At 43.3% G+C, this 16539-nt stretch overlaps 3 protein-coding genes across 4 annotated transcripts in view; 2 read left to right on the forward strand and 1 right to left on the reverse strand.

Annotated features, from left to right (window-relative positions):
* Nucleotides 1-1240: 1240 nt before the first annotated feature.
* On the forward strand, nucleotides 1241-2050 carry LOC135549665 (calaxin-like). Its single transcript, XM_064979845.1, has 3 exons — nucleotides 1241-1481; nucleotides 1685-1783; nucleotides 1888-2050. Exons 1-3 carry the CDS (start codon nucleotides 1392-1394, stop codon nucleotides 1936-1938), a joined length of 240 nt encoding a protein of 79 aa, XP_064835917.1. The 5' UTR covers nucleotides 1241-1391; the 3' UTR covers nucleotides 1939-2050.
* rbm48 (RNA binding motif protein 48) lies at nucleotides 1970-3871 on the reverse strand. Of its 2 annotated transcripts, none has more exons than XM_064979842.1 (5): nucleotides 3707-3871; nucleotides 3333-3523; nucleotides 3016-3161; nucleotides 2291-2895; nucleotides 1970-2201 (listed from the first exon to the last, which is right to left on the reverse strand). In XM_064979842.1, the coding sequence occupies exons 1-5, from the start codon at nucleotides 3827-3829 to the stop codon at nucleotides 2130-2132; spliced, it is 1137 nt and encodes a 378-aa protein (XP_064835914.1). In that variant the 5' UTR covers nucleotides 3830-3871; the 3' UTR covers nucleotides 1970-2129. The 2 variants fall into 2 exon arrangements, with proteins under 2 accessions (XP_064835914.1, XP_064835915.1); XM_064979843.1 differs by lacking the exon at nucleotides 3707-3871 and adding an exon at nucleotides 3614-3697.
* Nucleotides 3872-3951: 80 nt separating this feature from the next.
* Nucleotides 3952-16539, forward strand: part of pex1 (peroxisomal biogenesis factor 1) — a 31364-nt gene continuing 18776 nt past the window's right edge. Inside the window, exons 1-14 of the mRNA XM_064979841.1 lie at nucleotides 3952-4181; nucleotides 4389-4535; nucleotides 4639-4722; nucleotides 5003-5117; nucleotides 5372-6138; nucleotides 6298-6417; nucleotides 6573-6696; nucleotides 10014-10126; nucleotides 10236-10321; nucleotides 10718-10850; nucleotides 11079-11175; nucleotides 11266-11436; nucleotides 11562-11716; nucleotides 16439-16539. The exon at nucleotides 16439-16539 is cut by the window's right edge and continues 86 nt beyond it. Of these exons, the coding sequence (XP_064835913.1) occupies nucleotides 4074-4181; nucleotides 4389-4535; nucleotides 4639-4722; nucleotides 5003-5117; nucleotides 5372-6138; nucleotides 6298-6417; nucleotides 6573-6696; nucleotides 10014-10126; nucleotides 10236-10321; nucleotides 10718-10850; nucleotides 11079-11175; nucleotides 11266-11436; nucleotides 11562-11716; nucleotides 16439-16539 (2321 nt within the window). The 5' untranslated portion in view covers nucleotides 3952-4073. The remainder of the gene's footprint in view (nucleotides 4182-4388; nucleotides 4536-4638; nucleotides 4723-5002; nucleotides 5118-5371; nucleotides 6139-6297; nucleotides 6418-6572; nucleotides 6697-10013; nucleotides 10127-10235; nucleotides 10322-10717; nucleotides 10851-11078; nucleotides 11176-11265; nucleotides 11437-11561; nucleotides 11717-16438) is intronic.

Genomic DNA, 16539 nt, shown 5'->3' on the forward strand with positions numbered 1-16539 from the left:
CTTTGATCCAGTTCACTTGTCCTAGGGCTACATTCCAGTACATTTTAGCAGAGGGAATAGTAACATATTGACATAGTTTCCTTATATACATGTTATTACATTTATAGTTTAAAATGTCAATTCTTTCTAGTTGTATTGAGGCTACAAAATCCTCAACAGTTGCACTTGGAGTACTGTTATATTCTCCTGAAAGAAGAATAGCACCTTTAGGGACAGCTCTAACAACAATTTGATACTCCTCTGGAGTAAATGTAACATTGTGTGTTCTAATACATTCTGGATAATCATATAGTTTTCCATCATTATTCAATAATTGTTTAACCCAAATAATGTTGTTGTCAAACCAGTTCTGGAAAAACAGTAGCTAACGTTAGTGTTTATGTATCTACGGCTAGCTACGAGCCAACAATCCTGCCTCCTATCTACAATGGCTGAAATGTCTGCTATGAACAGAAAATTGATTCAGAATCTCGCTGAAACTCTTTCTAAACACGCCAAACACTGTAAGTATGAGTTTTGATAGCTAATGTCAGTTTGCAGAGTCTATGTTGCGTCCTGAGATAGCTACGTTACAGTAACGGCTCGCAGAACTTCTTAGTAGCCAACTACCTAGTTTCTTCTTCTCTGCATTTATCTAGCTACAGTAGCTATATATCTAATAACAAAACGTGCAAACAAAAGAAAAGTTAATAGCTATCTATTGTTGTCTAGCTCCTCCAACCAAAACTCACCTTCCATTGAACGTGTTAGCACCACTGTTTAGGTGACAGATGGGGGCGCAAAAATCCTGCTTTGTTGAGATCATGTCAGGTATGTCCTGTGTTTATGCAAATTAATTAAAGCATATATCAGTCTACGTAAATTGAAATGATGCATATGGAAGCAGTACTAACACTAAACAGAAACGGAGTGTCTGATCCGACTATTCAATGGACTCCTGGAGGATCAGAGTGACAGGAGGATAGGGAATGGCCTGGACAGTGGGAAATTCAGGAATATTCCCCACAACACCTTTGGAATGACTGATGACATGATCATGGATAGAGGTAGGTGTCACTTTTGTCACATGAAACAGAATGTAAGCACCAAATAAAGTATGATACTGATGTGGTAAGGTATCACAAAAAAAATGGTATTATATTCCAGTCTTTTGCGCATTTGACAAGGACAACGACAGCTACGTCAGTGTGAAAGAGTGGACCGAGGGACTATCAGTCTTTCTCCATGGGACATAGGATGAAAAAACAAAGTTTAAGAAAGCTTAAAGTGTATCATGTAGGCTTTTCGACTGCTATCTACGATATTTCTACCCATATGTATGGTCCCCCATATGGTTTTCACAGCTTTGATGTGTATGACTTGGGTACATTTCCCGGGAAGAGACGTTCCACATGCTGAAGAACAGCCTGATCAGACAGCCCACAGAGGAGGACCCAGACGAGGGCATCAAAGACCTGGTGGTGATCACGCTCAAGAAGATGGTAATGGAAAAATGTTTATCTTCATTTTCATCAGGTTAAACCAGGCTGAATGCTGTGCTACCTATTGTTCAACCTGCCAAGCTAACTTCATTGTACCCTGTGTTTACAATCACTGTTTAACTTGGCCACAATTGACCAATTCATGTTTCAGATTAAATATACTGTCTGAACATAAAATATCAATGAGCTGTTTCCTTCCTCAGGACCATGACAGCAGACTGTCCTATGCAGACTTTGAAAAGGCAGTGAGAGATGAAAATCTATTGCTTGAGGCTTTTGGAACCTGCCTTCACGATGCCAAGGTGACCCTTGAAGTTAAGACTGTAAAAACAGTGTAATGACTTGTCTGTCTGGATTGGACAATATTTTGCCATTGTCTGACATGTTCTTTCCTTCTGTGTTACAGAGCATATTGGCATTTGAGCAGCATGCATTCCAGGATCCACTTGAGCGTTAAGGACATCACTAAGTTATTCATTTTCATAACACCATTTTTTATTTTTTTTTATAAACAAAAATCGTCTTATACACTGATGGGAAATGTAGAAATAAAACATGTTGAGAAAATATATTTGAATGGTGTAAATGTAGGAACTTGCTAATGTCCACCTCATTCCCTGTGAAAAGCAGTCTGTCAGGACAGGTCTGTTAGATTCTCCTCCGAGGCTTTGCTGACTTTGTCTTCTTCTCTGTTGGCTTGACTTCAGGAACTGATGCAACCTGAGAACAAGGAAAGAAATTAATTTACTGTAGTATCACTCTTCAATTGTGAGTGAACAATTTTAAGAGGCAAATGACCACGAATATACCTTTTTCAATGTATTTCTGATCATGTTGGCTGTTATGTTCAATGACTCGTCTGCCATATCCATCTTAGGCTGGTCTGGTAGTTTTGGTCCAATGAGGATTTCATTTTTGTCCACAAAGCCAAAAAGTGAGTCTTTATTAGTTTCTACTATTTTCCGTTTTCTGTTCTCCAAATGGGTGGTCCTCGGTACGAATCTTGGGGGTGCTGCAAGGGGTGGATTCTTACTCAGTCTTTTCACTATTCCCCTGTCTCCCCCAGAAGAGGAGGGAACGCTGCTTATGTTGGGTGCCAGCTGCTGTTTAGTATTTATGGCATTATGCAATGACCCCATTTTGTCCTCTGTTGGAATAGTCCTGCATTGGTTTGCCTGATAACTATACAACCGATCATAAGATGGGGCATGTCTGTAAGGAAGAAACTCCTGTGGGGGTAAAGGCAATAAGGGAAATCCTAAATAATGGCCTTGGCTGGTACTCGAAGTCTCTCCCTTGTTGCTAGCATCACTGGATCTCTGATCATCACCTGAGGAAGTCCTGGCTGTGGTAGCAACTGTATCTGAAGACATGGGCTTTTTGCACTCTTCATCCCCGTGGTCCTGTTCCTTTGCTTCTCAACCAAAAAAGAAGAATCATATGTCAACTAACTACATCATAATAATCCTTCTTACATTGGGAATGACATACCAGAGATAGTTCTGATAATATTATACTAGCACAACATCTGTACTTTTATTTTGAGTCGTCCTGTTCACATATCGTCTCCTGTCTTGCAGCTTTAGTCTGGTGTCCTCCACCGTCTCATACTCTGGGGCATAGCACACATGTAGTAAACCTCCAAAGAAACTCTTCTCATCCATGTGCCGTTTGGCCGCCCTGAAACACAATTACTTTAAAGCATAACTGGCTGAGACATGTGATCTACCAGCTGGTGTACGACTAGCGTAGATAAAACTAGGGCCTGAAGTTCTTCCTGACCAGGTTACATGGTCAGGGAAAACACCCATCCCTGACTATCTCATCCTAACCTATAAAACATGTCCTAACCTTGCATTGGTGAGTTTCTGGAACTTGATGAGGTAGACCTCTGTGAATTGTTCTGCAGGGTACTCATCCAGCACCCTGTACTCCTCCACAGCCCCGTACAGCGCAGAGAGCTCGATCAGTTCTGTCATCACCCCGATGGCTGGGACTCCTTGCAACATCAGGTAACGAGACTCCAAGTTGATGGTGTACACCTACAGGGGCAATATAGCACGGGTTAGAAATACAATAAATTGTATATATCAATCAACAAAATACATTCGATGTATAGCTAGCTTGCTCACTTGGCCAAGTATTGAGCATGGATACAGCGAAATCCTGTATCCACGCTATATCCAGCATTTCGCTGCAGTTAAGGTAGGAAACGATATTCCTACCTTGACTGCTTTAGGTCTCCTCCCTTCTCTATACTTCGGTCGTGAGGGGCAAATCTTTTGCTGCTCATGATGTTTATAAACCTCTGGAGTGCTCCAACACGAGCTGTTGGTAAATCCTGCCATGTTTGCGAATTACAACAAGCACCAAACCGGAAGTAGTTTCCCAAACGACAATAATCGGATCTGAGCTCATCGATGTCTGTGTGAAAAACAAAAAAGCAGATCAGCTACTTTTGCCTGCCAGACATAGCACCGAATGCATCGATCCCCAAGAGTACATTCACGTCGCTTAGCTAGCTAGCTACTAACAATATATTTCCATGCTCTGAAAAGGGACATTTTGATGATATTGTAAACACATTTAGTTATGTTGGGCAATCATGGCATCCAACCTGTCACTCTGATTTTCCACAACACGAAAAACTGTTTTCTTCACCTTCCTCCAAACTTGTTAAAACAGCTCTCTCTCCAAGACGTAAGCTATAAACTAGCTAGCTAGCTAACAGCTAGTTAGTGTTGTCTTTTAAGTTGTGTCAAATAATAACTGTGCCAAACTATCAACAAACTACCGGTAGCTAACTTGCACTTGTAACCATTGCATGCCATTTCTTCTGGTCTGATCTGTAGTATGACATTTTCCCAACGTTTTTTTATGCAATTAGCTGTCTTCTGTGTTATAAAGAACCAGGCCCTGGAGCTTTCCTGGGGTCATGATGCCCGTGTGTTTCTCAGCTGGAGCAGAAGCAGAAGCACTGCCAACCAGGAGGACCATAAAGTAGCGCTGAGCAGGCAACTGGGAGAGAAGCTTGGACTCAGAGATGGAGAGCAGGTAATGATGTCCCATTCACTAATTCTCTTGCCCATTCCCCAAACTCATCATGCCTTGATAACCCCACTTTTCCTGATTACTAACTCATGTTGGATGGTTTCAGGGCTTCTTGAGGTCGTGCCAGCAGGTCCTGTCTGTACAGCAGGTGTTTGTGGAGCCACTCTCCTCTGACGACTGGGAAATCCTGGTGAGAACCTATAGAGAGGTCTTTGTACAGTATTGTGCAATAGGCAAGCTCACCCATCAGAAACATTTAGTACCGTATGGTTTTAGTATAGCCTGGGAGTGTTGCCTGTGGGTTTATTCTTCATTCAACTCCTTTGTCGTTGTCATGCAACAGACAGCTACCCAGGCTACTTTTGATCCTTGGCTGTCAAAGCAAATTCAACATTGAAGAGCAACTGTCAATATGGTTTGTAAATGTACAGTCTGGGATGGGCAAATATTTAACCATGTCTTGTCCTCAGGAGCTCCACAGTGCAGAGCTGGAGCAGCAGCTCCTGGATCAGATTAGAGTGGTGTTTCCTGATGCAGTGTTTCCTGTGTGGGTGGACCAGAGAACAGTCATCTACATCAGAATCGGTCAGCACTGATTTTCACATTTTACATTTTCTCAACATCTAACAGCTATGAACTCACCAGCTCCTATGTTATGACCAAAGAAACAGTTGATCAGAGGAGGCTGATTGGAGGAGCTATAGGAGGACGACAATCTCATTGTAATTTCTGGAATGTAATTTCTGGCCATTACAATGAGCAGTCCTCCTATAGCTCCTCCCACCAGCCTCCTCTGCAGTTGATGTCATACTATCGTTCATACTCTTCTTCTTCTGCAGCTTCACTCACCCCAACTGTGCCGTACGGTCGATTAGAGCAGTTCACAGAGCTACACGTCTCTCCTAAAATCCGTGCTGGAAGTGAAGACCTCTCCTGCGCTCCTTTTGGATCATCCTTATCCAATCAGAACATGCCCCTCCAAAGACAGCCGAACTTTGACCTCTCACCCTCCTCCAGGTCCTCTCAGGAGTTCAGCGTTCAGGGGACTGGACTCCCTGTAGAACAACATCCTAACGCTGCTGCCCTCCAGAGCCCCCGGCAGTGGGGCAGGATAGCAGACGTAAAGAGCCTGGTCAGGTACATGCTAACAGGGAACTGTGACCCTGTGAGAGAAACTCCACCCATCCCCACCATCCCTGCCCTCCTCAGTGACTCAGTTTTCAGAGTGTGCAGAGCACCGCCCGTGTCTCCTGGCCCTCTGAGTGCCACCCATGGGGTTGCCCACATCCTGCCCTGGGGCCAGCAGATGGGAGGTAATATCAATGGAGGCCAGCCAGCTGTGACGTATGGCCTACTGTCCAAGGTGCTCTCTCCCAAGGAGGTGAGAGAGAGGGCTAAGCAGGCCATGGAAAAGAAGAAGAGTGGCGTGGCTGGTGGTGCTCCCCAGCCAGGTGGTGTTCCCCAGCCAGGTGGTGCTGGTGGGGCAGGAGACAGGGAGGAAAAAGAGGATGCCACTGTCGTCAAGGTGGTGTGTCACCTTACAGAGGGGCTGAAAGGGAAGCAGGGATCATCTAGAGAGGGAGAGCTCCACAGTGGAAGGATCTGGGTGAGTACATGTACTGAAGCCATGGTCTAAACTCAAGTTGGACACGATGTAGGCCTAATCAAATGACCCATTCTACCCATGGTTTACAGGTTTGTCAGCCCTAATGTATTCATATTGGGGCTCATATGTATCCATGCCTCATACAGTTGTTTTTCTCAGATCCCACAATCCTTGGAAACTCGTCTTCATATCAACCCACACTCATCAGTGAGAATTAAGCCAATCAAGTCAACTCCTAAAGTAGCCACCAGTATCCACCTGCAGCCTTTACAACCACTGGTGAGTAACATTTATTTTTACATCATGTTATATCTCCAGAGCTTTGACATATTGGTACATTTGGAATACGCATTTCTATGGATTCTACTGTTCTATTCAGCATAATCTTGTACTTTCCGTGTTGCTGTTTGACCACTGCCCTGATGTCCTCCTAGCCTGCAGCAGAGAGTGAGGTGGAGATTCAGACTGCCTTCCTGGGTTGGCTGCACACCCAGAGCCACGAACCACTAGCCTGTCTGACCGGCCGCTCCAACACCATCTTCCTACCTGCCACTGACGGTACACATAGCTTGCATCACAAATTGCACCCTGTCCCCTTTATAGTGCACTATAAAAATAAAATCCAAGTTTATTGGTCATGTACCCACTTTAGCAGAAGTTATAGCGGCTGCAGTGAAATGTTTGTGTTACTAGCTTCTAACTGCAGTAAAATGTCAAACAAATACAGTGTTTTCAGAAAGTATTCACACCCCTTGACCTTTTTCACATTTTGTAGTGTTATAGTTTGAGTTTGAGTTTGAGTTTATTTTTATTTTTACAGGGACAGTGCACATTAATCAACGTTTCAGTAAAAGTGCCGGTTTTAGCCAGCCGGCTAATTTTCAACCGCAGTCCCTGGGCAGGTTATTAAAAACAATTACAATATAGACAATAGCAACATAGAACAAGCAAGACATAGCAACATAGGATAAGCAAGACGTAGCTAACAGACAGAGCAACATAGAGCAAAAAGCAGCAAGACAAAATTCATAAAAGCAACAAAGTGTTTCCACACCTCACAAGCTACAGACAACAGACAACATGGAAAGCGGCAACACACAGCTAGGGACCATGTTCACAAATCTGATTGACCTTTAGCCATGTTTTCAAGCATTTTGTGAAAGTGTGATATGTGGTGCAGTTATGTGTGTCTGATGGCAGTGTATTCCAGACATGGGAAGCTCTCACAGAGAATGCAGATTTACTAAAGGTGCTTTTCCTTAGGGGAACTATACAGTCACCTCTCATGGCAGACCTTGTGGATCTGCTGCCATATGTCTGGGTTTTCTGTTTAACAAAAATATTGAGTGGAGGGGGAGCCAGGCCATTAAGGATCTTGAATACAAGACATGCGTCGGTGTATTGCACAAGATTTTCCCAACTCAAGAGCTCATGCTTTCTAAGGATGTGACAATGATGATGGCTATTGGGCTTCCTATCAAGCACTTTGAGAGCCTGTTTGTAGACAGACTGAATAGGTTTTAATGTTGTACAGCAAGCTTGGGCCCAACTAGTCAAGCAGTATGTTAAGTGGGGGAGTATCATAGAGTTGAAGTACAGTTTTGCTACCTCTGTAGTCAAACAATTTCGTATAAATCGGAAATTAGCTAGGTTGAATTTAGTTATTTGAATTACCTTTTTCACATGCTTTTTAAAAGAGAGGTTGGAATCAAGTATGATGCCAAGGTACTTAAAATCGGATACCACCTGGAGCTTCTCCCCTGACTCATAGACATCTGGCTCAGTAGCATCTGTTGCCCTCTTTGTGAAGAACATGCAAACAGTTTTTTTCACATTGAGATGCAAACACGAGTCACTGAGCCACTTTGTAACCTGGACCATTACAGTAGTGAGTTCTTGTGCAGCTTGTTGTTTGCTCTTTGCATGCACATATATCACTGTATCATCTGTATACATTTGAACTTCAGACCCAGTACAGACAGACAGGCAGATCATTAATGTACAGGCTGAACAGGAGGTGCCCCAGTATTGACCCTTGGGGCACGCCCACATCATAGCTACGATAGGGCGACAGCTCATTGCTCACTCTGACACACTGAGTTCTGCCTTCAAGGTATGATTTCATCCATCTCAAGGCATCAGGGGAAAAGTTGAACTTTGACAATTTTGTGATGAGAATCTCATGGTTAACAGTATCAAAAGCCTTCCTTAGGTCCAGAAACACAGCCCCAACAGCACCCCCTTTGTCCATCTTGGACTTCACATTTTCCAGAAGAAAGCAGTTGGCCGTTTCTGTGGAGTGTTTTGCTCTGAAGCCAAACTGCATGGAGTGTAATGTGAAGGGGCTGTTGTTGAGGTGGGCAATCAGTTGTTCTGCTACACACTTTTCAACAACCTTTAGTCTGAATTTAAGTTGTTTAATTTAGATTGTGTCACTGATCTTCACACAATACCCCATAATGTCAAAGTGGTATTTTGTTTGTAGAACCTTTTTGAAATTAATTCCAAATTTAAAGCTGAAATGTCTTGTTAGTAAGTTTTCAACCCCTTTGTTATGGAAAGCCTAAATAAAGAGTAAAAATTAGTTTAAGTCAAATAATAAGTTGCATGGTCTCATTCTGTTTTCAATAATAGTGGTTAACATTATTTTTGAATGACTGTCTCATCTCTATATTCCACACATACAATTATCTGTAAGTTCCATCAATCGAGTAGTGAATTTCAAGCACCGATTCAACCACAAAGACCATGGAGGTTTTTCAATGCCTCGCGAACATGGGCACCGCTTGGTAGATAGGTAGCATTTGCTTTTTTTATTTTTACCCATCACTTTGAGCATGGTGAAGTAATTAATTAGGCTTTGGATAGTGTGTCACTACAAAGATACAGGCGTCCTTCCTAACTCAGTTGCCGGAGAGGAAGGAAACTGCTCAGGGATTTCACCATGAGGCCAATGGGGATTTTAAAATGGTTACACAGTTTAATGGTTGTGCTATGAGAGCTGAGGATGAATCAACAACATTGTAATTACTCCATAGTACTAACCTAAATGACAGAGTGAAAAAAGAAAGCCTGTACAGAATAAAACATCATCCAAAACATGCATCCTGTTTGCAACAAGGCACTTAGGTAATACTGCAAAAAAAACGTGAGAAATAAATGTACTTTTTTTCCTGAATACAAAGTGATATGTTCAGGGAAAATCCAACATCACTGAGTGCCACTCTTCATATTTTCAAACATAGTGGTGGCATGTTATGGGTATGCTTGAACAGCACTTGCATCTTTACAATTAGCAAGGACTAGGGATTTCTTTTTTTTTTAGGATAAAAATAAACGGAATACAGCTATAAGCACAGGCAAAATCCTAGAGGAGAACCTGGTTCATTCTGCTTTCCAACAGACGCTGGGAGGCAAATTCACCTTTCAGCAAGACAATAACCTAAAACACAAGGTCAAGCCTACACTGGAGTTGCTTACCACGGCGAGATTGAATGATATTTCTTTATTTCATTATCAATACATTTGCAAACATTTCTAAAAACATGTTTTCGTGTTGTCATTGTGTAGATGGGTGAGAAACAAATCTATATCCATTTTGAATTCAGGCTGGAACACAACAATGTGGAATAAGTCAATGGGTATGAATACTGTCTGAAGGCCCTGTACACAAATAATAACAATCAAGAAATGTCAGAGGGAATAAGTCAATGGGTATGAATACTGTCTGAAGGCCCTGTACACAAATAATAACAATCAAGAAATGTCAGAGGGAATAAGTCACTCTGTGATGGTTGGCAGCCGGTTCTTCAACCTCACCCAAAGTGTATGGAGTGCATTGTAAATGTAATACAATCTTGATCTTCTCACTTCAGGCAAGGTGGAGTTTGCTCTGACTGTGTTGAAGTCAGAACCTGAGCCGGAGAGTAAAGCGCCTGACCAGTTGTTTCTGTTGGCTCCATGTGTGATACAGAAAACAGACATACAGGTACTAGTGACAAGCTTTGCTAACTCAGACTGCATACACTGAGTGTACAAAACATTAAGAATACCTTCCTAATATTGAGTCGTCATCCCCCGCTTCTCATGACGTCTAGGTTGTCAGGGAACCTGTAACTGTGCCTACCATGAAAGCCATGGGTGAGACACCTAATCAAGATCTACCCTCTCTCAGCAGTCTTGGGTAAACCACCAGATTCCTTACAGAACACACTAACCTGTTGAAGTGATAGCTGTGTGAACCAAATGGATATTTTTATACTGAACATCTCACAAACGGTATAGGATTTATGTTTTTGGTTGATTAATTGTAGCTGTTTTTATATTGGTCGAGTTCCAGGCAGACTACATTGCAGACGAGGCACACAACCATTGGTTGATGCAATGTAACATCAACCCACTGCGCAGTCGGGCAACAGACTGCCATATCAAATGATTTGCTTAGTTGACATGTCAAACCCCTATCCAGGCATTATGCGATCTGGCATGCATCTGCAATGTAGTCAGTCTGGAACGCGGCCAAAGTGTGTCACTGCCCTGCCATGATGTGACCTGTGTTCTCCTCTTGTGCTGTCCCCAGTGGTGTGGAGGAGCTGATCAGGACGGGGTTTGACTTCCTCTCCCACAGCCTGATGGGACGGCCTCTCTCCTGGGAGCTGGTGTCCACCGGCCGGGGCCTCCGGGGCGGAGCCCTACTCATCACAGGGGCCAGGGTATCCTCTGACCTCATGTCATCCTGTCAATCTTTCCCAGAAATCAGCAGGACTGATTCTGACATGATCTGAATGTCCAAGTCTGATTACATTGAGTTAAAACAGTTTTAAGGGCTAATATGTAGGTTAAAACGGACACCACTGCCAGCTGTAGTGACCCACTCAATCAGATTGTGGACTGTGAGCATTGGTGTGACTGTCCAGTGTGTGTTTTGTATTCCCTCACAGGGAAGTGGGAAGACGGCACTCTCCAGAGCTCTGTGTAGGAAAACTATGGAGGACCTGGATGCTCATGTGGAGGTGGTTGACTGCAAAAAGCTGAAAGGTGGGAGTTGGACCTTTCACTTATTGTGTCTGTGGTGACTTGTTTATTTTTGACCATGATGATACAGTGTTGTTGTATAATGTTCTGCAGGGAAGAGAGCAGAGACCGTGAGGCAGATATTGGAAGAGGTTTTTGAACAGGCGGTGTGGAGACAGCCCTCTGTGGTCCTGCTGGATGACCTGGATCATGTGACGGGGGCACCGACCTCACCGGAACATGAACACGGACCAGAGGCTCTGCTAAGGCTGCACATTGCCCAGAGTATGATACTACACAACTCTGTGTGTGTCCAAATCCGCATTCGCGTCCGTGTGTGTGTGTTTCTTGTTCATAGACATCTAATATCTGTGTGTGTGTTGTGACCCCTCCCTGTGTGTGTTGTCCAGGTCTAAGGGACATGGTACATGACATGGTGGTGCGCTCCAGCCTGGTGTCTCTGGTCATCAGCAGTCACAGTGAACATTCCCTCCACCCGTCACTCAGGGAGGTGCAGGGCTCCCACTTCCTCCAGGGCTTCATACACATCCAGCCTCCTGATCAGGTAACTGGGGTAGGGTCAAGTTGCCCCTCTGTGCTGATTTTGGGTCAGTTTAGCATTTCTACCTCTAATGGCTCAGGTTAGCATCGGGGGAGAATAAGCTAAACCTAGATCTGGGAACCACATCCATTTATCCAGCTTGACTTTGCGCTGGTTGCTAATGCTCTGAAATATCTATTTTGTCTGACCAGGAAATTAGCAAAAAGTAACTGAATTAATATTTATCGGACATGATAGTATCTTTGTCGTTCTTGGACAGGACAGTGTCTTTGTCGTTCATGGACATGATCGTGTCTTTGTCGTTCATGGACAGGACAGTGTCTTTGTCGTTCTTGGACAGGACAGTGTCTTTGTCGTTCTTGGACAGGACAGTATCTTTGTCGTTCTTGGACAGGACAGTGTCTTTGTCGTTCTTGGACATGATAGTGTCTTTGTCGTTCTTGGACAGGACAGTGTCTTTGTCGTTCTTGGACAGGACAGTGTCTTTGTCGTTCATGGACATGATAGTGTCTTCGTCGTTCATGGACATGATCGTGTCTTTGTCGTTCTTGGACAGGACAGTGTCTTTGTCGTTCATGGACATGATCGTGTCTTTGTCGTTCATGGACATGACAGTGTCTTTGTCGTTCATGGACATGTCAGTGTCTTTGTCGTTCATGGACATGTCAGTGTCTTTGTCGTTCATGGACATGTCAGTGTCTTTGTCGTTCATGGACATGTCAGTGTCTTTGTCGTTCATGGACATGTCAGTGTCTTTGTCGTTCATGGACATGTCAGTGTCTTTGTCGTTCATGGACATGTCAGTGTCTTTGTCGTTCATGGACATGTCAGTGTCTTTGTCGTTCATGGACATGTCAGTGTCTTTGTCGTTCATGGACATGTCAGTGTCTTTGTCGTTCATGGACATGTCAGTGTCTTTGTCGTTCATGGACATGTCAGTGTCTTTGTCGTTCATGGACATGATAGTGTCTTTGCTACATGGACATGTCAGTGTTTTTGTCGTTCATGGACATGTCAGTGTCTTTGTCGTTCATGGACATGATAGTGTCTTTGTTGCTACATGGACAGGACAGTGTCTTTGTCGTTCATGGACATGTCAGTGTCTTTGTCGTTCATGGACATGTCAGTGTCTTTGTCGTTCATGGACATGTCAGTGTCTTTGTCGTTCATGGACATGTCAGTGTCTTTGTCGTTCATGGACATGTCAGTGTCTTTGTCGTTCATGGACATGTCAGTGTCTTTGTCGTTCATGGACATGATAGTGTCTTTGCTACATGGACATGTCAGTGTTTTTGTCGTTCATGGACATGTCAGTGTCTTTGTCGTTCATGGACATGAACATGATAGTGTCTTTGTTGCTACATGGACAGGACAGTGTCTTTGTTGCTACATGGACAGGACAGTGTCTTTGTTGCTACATGGACAGGACAGTGTCTTTGTTGCTACATGGACAGGACAGTGTCTTTGTTGCTACATGGACAGGACAGTGTCTTTGTTGCTACATGGACAGGACAGTGTCTTTGTTGCTACATGGACAGGACAGTGTCTTTGTTGCTACATGGACAGGACAGTGTCTTTGTTGCTACATGGACAGGACAGTGTCTTTGTTGCTACATGGACAGGACAGTGTCTTTGTTGCTACATGGACAGGAAGTGTCTTTGTTGCTACATGGACAGGAAGTGTCTTTGTTGCTACATGGACAGGAAGTGTCTTTGTTGCTACATGGACAGGAAGTGTCTTTGTTGCTACATGGACAGGAAGTGTCTTTGTTGCTACATGGACAGGAAGTGTCTTTGTTGCTACATGGACAGTGTCTTTGTTGCTACATGGACAGTGTCTTTGTTGCTACATGGACAGTGTCTTTGTTGCTACATGGACACTGTCTTTGTTGCTACATGGACACTGTCTTTGTTGCTACATGGACACTGTCTTTGTTGCTACATGGACACTGTCTTTGTTGCTACATGGACACTGTCTTTGTTGCTACATGGACACTGTCTTTGTTGCTGCATGGACACTGTCTTTGTTGCTGCATGGACACTGTCTTTGTTGCTGCATGGACACTGTCTTTGTTGCTGCATGGACACTGTCTTTGTTGCTACATGGACAGTGTCTTTGTTGCTTCATGGACAGTGTCTTTGTTGCTACATGGACAGTGTCTTTGTTGCTTCATGGACAGTGTCTTTGTTGCTTCATGGACAGTGTCTTTGTTGCTTCATGGACAGTGTCTTTGTTGCTTCATGGACAGTGTCTTTGTTGCTTCATGGACAGTGTCTTTGTTGCTTCATGGACAGTGTCTTTGTTGCTTCATGGACAGTGTCTTTGTTGCTTCATGGACAGTGTCTTTGTTGCTTCATGGACAGTGTCTTTGTTGCTTCATGGACAGTGTCTTTGTTGCTTCATGGACAGTGTTTTTGTTGCTACATGGGCAGTGTTTTTTTTGCTACATGGACAGGACAGTGTCTTTGTTGCTACATGGACAGTGTCTTTGTTGCTTCATGGACAGTGTTTTTTTTGCTACATGGACAGGACAGTGTCTTTGTTGCTACATGGACAGTGTCTTTGTTGCTTCATGGACAGTGTCTTTGTTGCTACATGGACAGTGTCTTTGTTGCTACATGGACAGTGTCTTTGTTGCTACATGTATCTTTCTTTCTAATAATGTGTATTACATAGTTATGTCTCGCTTTGTGACTGTCGAGTAATTTGTGCAAAGGCGTCATCTTCACCTTTGTGATAATAATTATGCCAGACAGTTAATGTTGACCATCTGTCAACAGTTAATGTGGACCATCTCTAAACAGTTAATGTGGACCATCTGTCAACAGTTAATGTGGACCATTTCTAAACAGTTAATGTGGACCATCTGTCAACAGTTAATGGGGACCATCTCTAAACATTTAATGTGGACCATCTCTAAACAGTTAATGTGGACCATCTGTCAACAGTTAATGTGGACCATCTGTCAACAGTTAATGTGGACCATCTGTCAACAGTTAATGGGGACCATCTGTCAACAGTTAATGGGGACCATCTGTCAACAGTTAATGGGGACCATCTCTAAACAGTTAATGGGGACCATCTCTAAACAGTTAATGGGGACCATCTGTCAACAGTTAATGGGGACCATCTGTCAACAGTTAATGGGGACCATCTGTCAACAGTTAATGTGGACCATCTGTCAACAGTTAATGGGGACCATCTCTAAACAGTTAATGGGGACCATCTGTCAACAGTTAATGTGGACCATCTGTCAACAGTTAATGTGGACCATCTCTAAACAGTTAATGGGGACCATCTGTCAACAGTTAATGTGGACCATCTCTAAACAGTTAATGGGGACCATCTGTCAACAGTTAATGGGGACCATCTGTCAACAGTTAATGTGGACCATCTGTCAACAGTTAATGTGGACCATCTGTCAACAGTTAATGGGGACCATCTCTAAACAGTTAATGGGGACCATCTGTCAACAGTTAATGTGGACCATCTCTAAACAGTTAATGGGGACCATCTGTCAACAGTTAATGTGGGCCATCTCTAAACAGTTAATGGGGACCATCTGTCAACAGTTAATGTGGACCATCTCTAAACAGTTAATGGGGACCATCTGTCAACAGTTAATGTGGACCATCTCTAAACAGTTAATGGGGACCATCTCTAAACAGTTAATGGGGACCATCTCTAAACAGTTAATGTGGGCCATCTCTAAACAGTTAATGTGGACCATCTCTAAACAGTTAATGTGGACCATCTCTAAACAGTTAATGGGGACCATCTCTAAACAGTTAATGTGGACCATCTGTCAACAGTTAATGTGGACCATCTGTCAACAGTTAATGTGGACCATCTGTCAACAGTTAATGGGGACCATCTGTCAACAGTTAATGGGGACCATCTGTCAACAGTTAATGGGGACCATCTGTCAACAGTTAATGTGGACCATCTGTCAACAGTTAATGGGGACCATCTGTCAACAGTTAATGGGGACCATCTGTCAACAGTTAATGGGGACCATCTCTAAACAGTTAATGTGGGCCATCTCTAAACAGTTAATGTGGACCATCTCTAAACAGTTAATGTGGACCATCTCTAAACAGTTAATGGGGACCATCTCTAAACAGTTAATGTGGACCATCTGTCAACAGTTAATGTGGACCATCTGTCAACAGTTAATGTGGACCATCTGTCAACAGTTAATGGGGACCATCTGTCAACAGTTAATGGGGACCATCTGTCAACAGTTAATGTGGACCATCTGTCAACAGTTAATGTGGACCATCTGTCAACAGTTAATGTGGACCATCTGTCAACAGTTAATGGGGACCATCTGTCAACAGTTAATGGGGACCATCTGTCAACAGTTAATGGGGACCATCTGTCAACAGTTAATGTGGACCATCTGTCAACAGTTAATGGGGACCATCTGTCAACAGTTAATGGGGACCATCTGTCAACAGTTAATGGGGACCATCTGTCAACAGTTAATGGGGACCATCTCTAAACAGTTAATGTGGACCATCTGTCAACAGTTAATGGGGACCATCTGTCAACAGTTAATGGGGACCATCTGTAAGCGTAGCATTTAAAAATATATATTTTCTGGAAAAGGACATGTAAGTAAACATTTCACTGTTAGTCAACACCTGATGTTTATGAAGAATGTGGCAAGTAAAATTAGATTAGATTTGATATGTATTGTGACTGTGTTGTCTGCCTGTCAGGCCCAGAGAGGAGAGATCCTGCGCTGTCTGATCCTCAGTAAGACTGCTGTATCCAAGGAGACCCTACACACGCTCGACCTGGGGATTATTGCCAAGGAAAC

The sequence above is a fragment of the Oncorhynchus masou genome, chromosome 12 (assembly GCF_036934945.1).
Source record: "Oncorhynchus masou masou isolate Uvic2021 chromosome 12, UVic_Omas_1.1, whole genome shotgun sequence".
NCBI classification, from domain to species: Eukaryota; Metazoa; Chordata; class Actinopteri; order Salmoniformes; family Salmonidae; genus Oncorhynchus; species Oncorhynchus masou.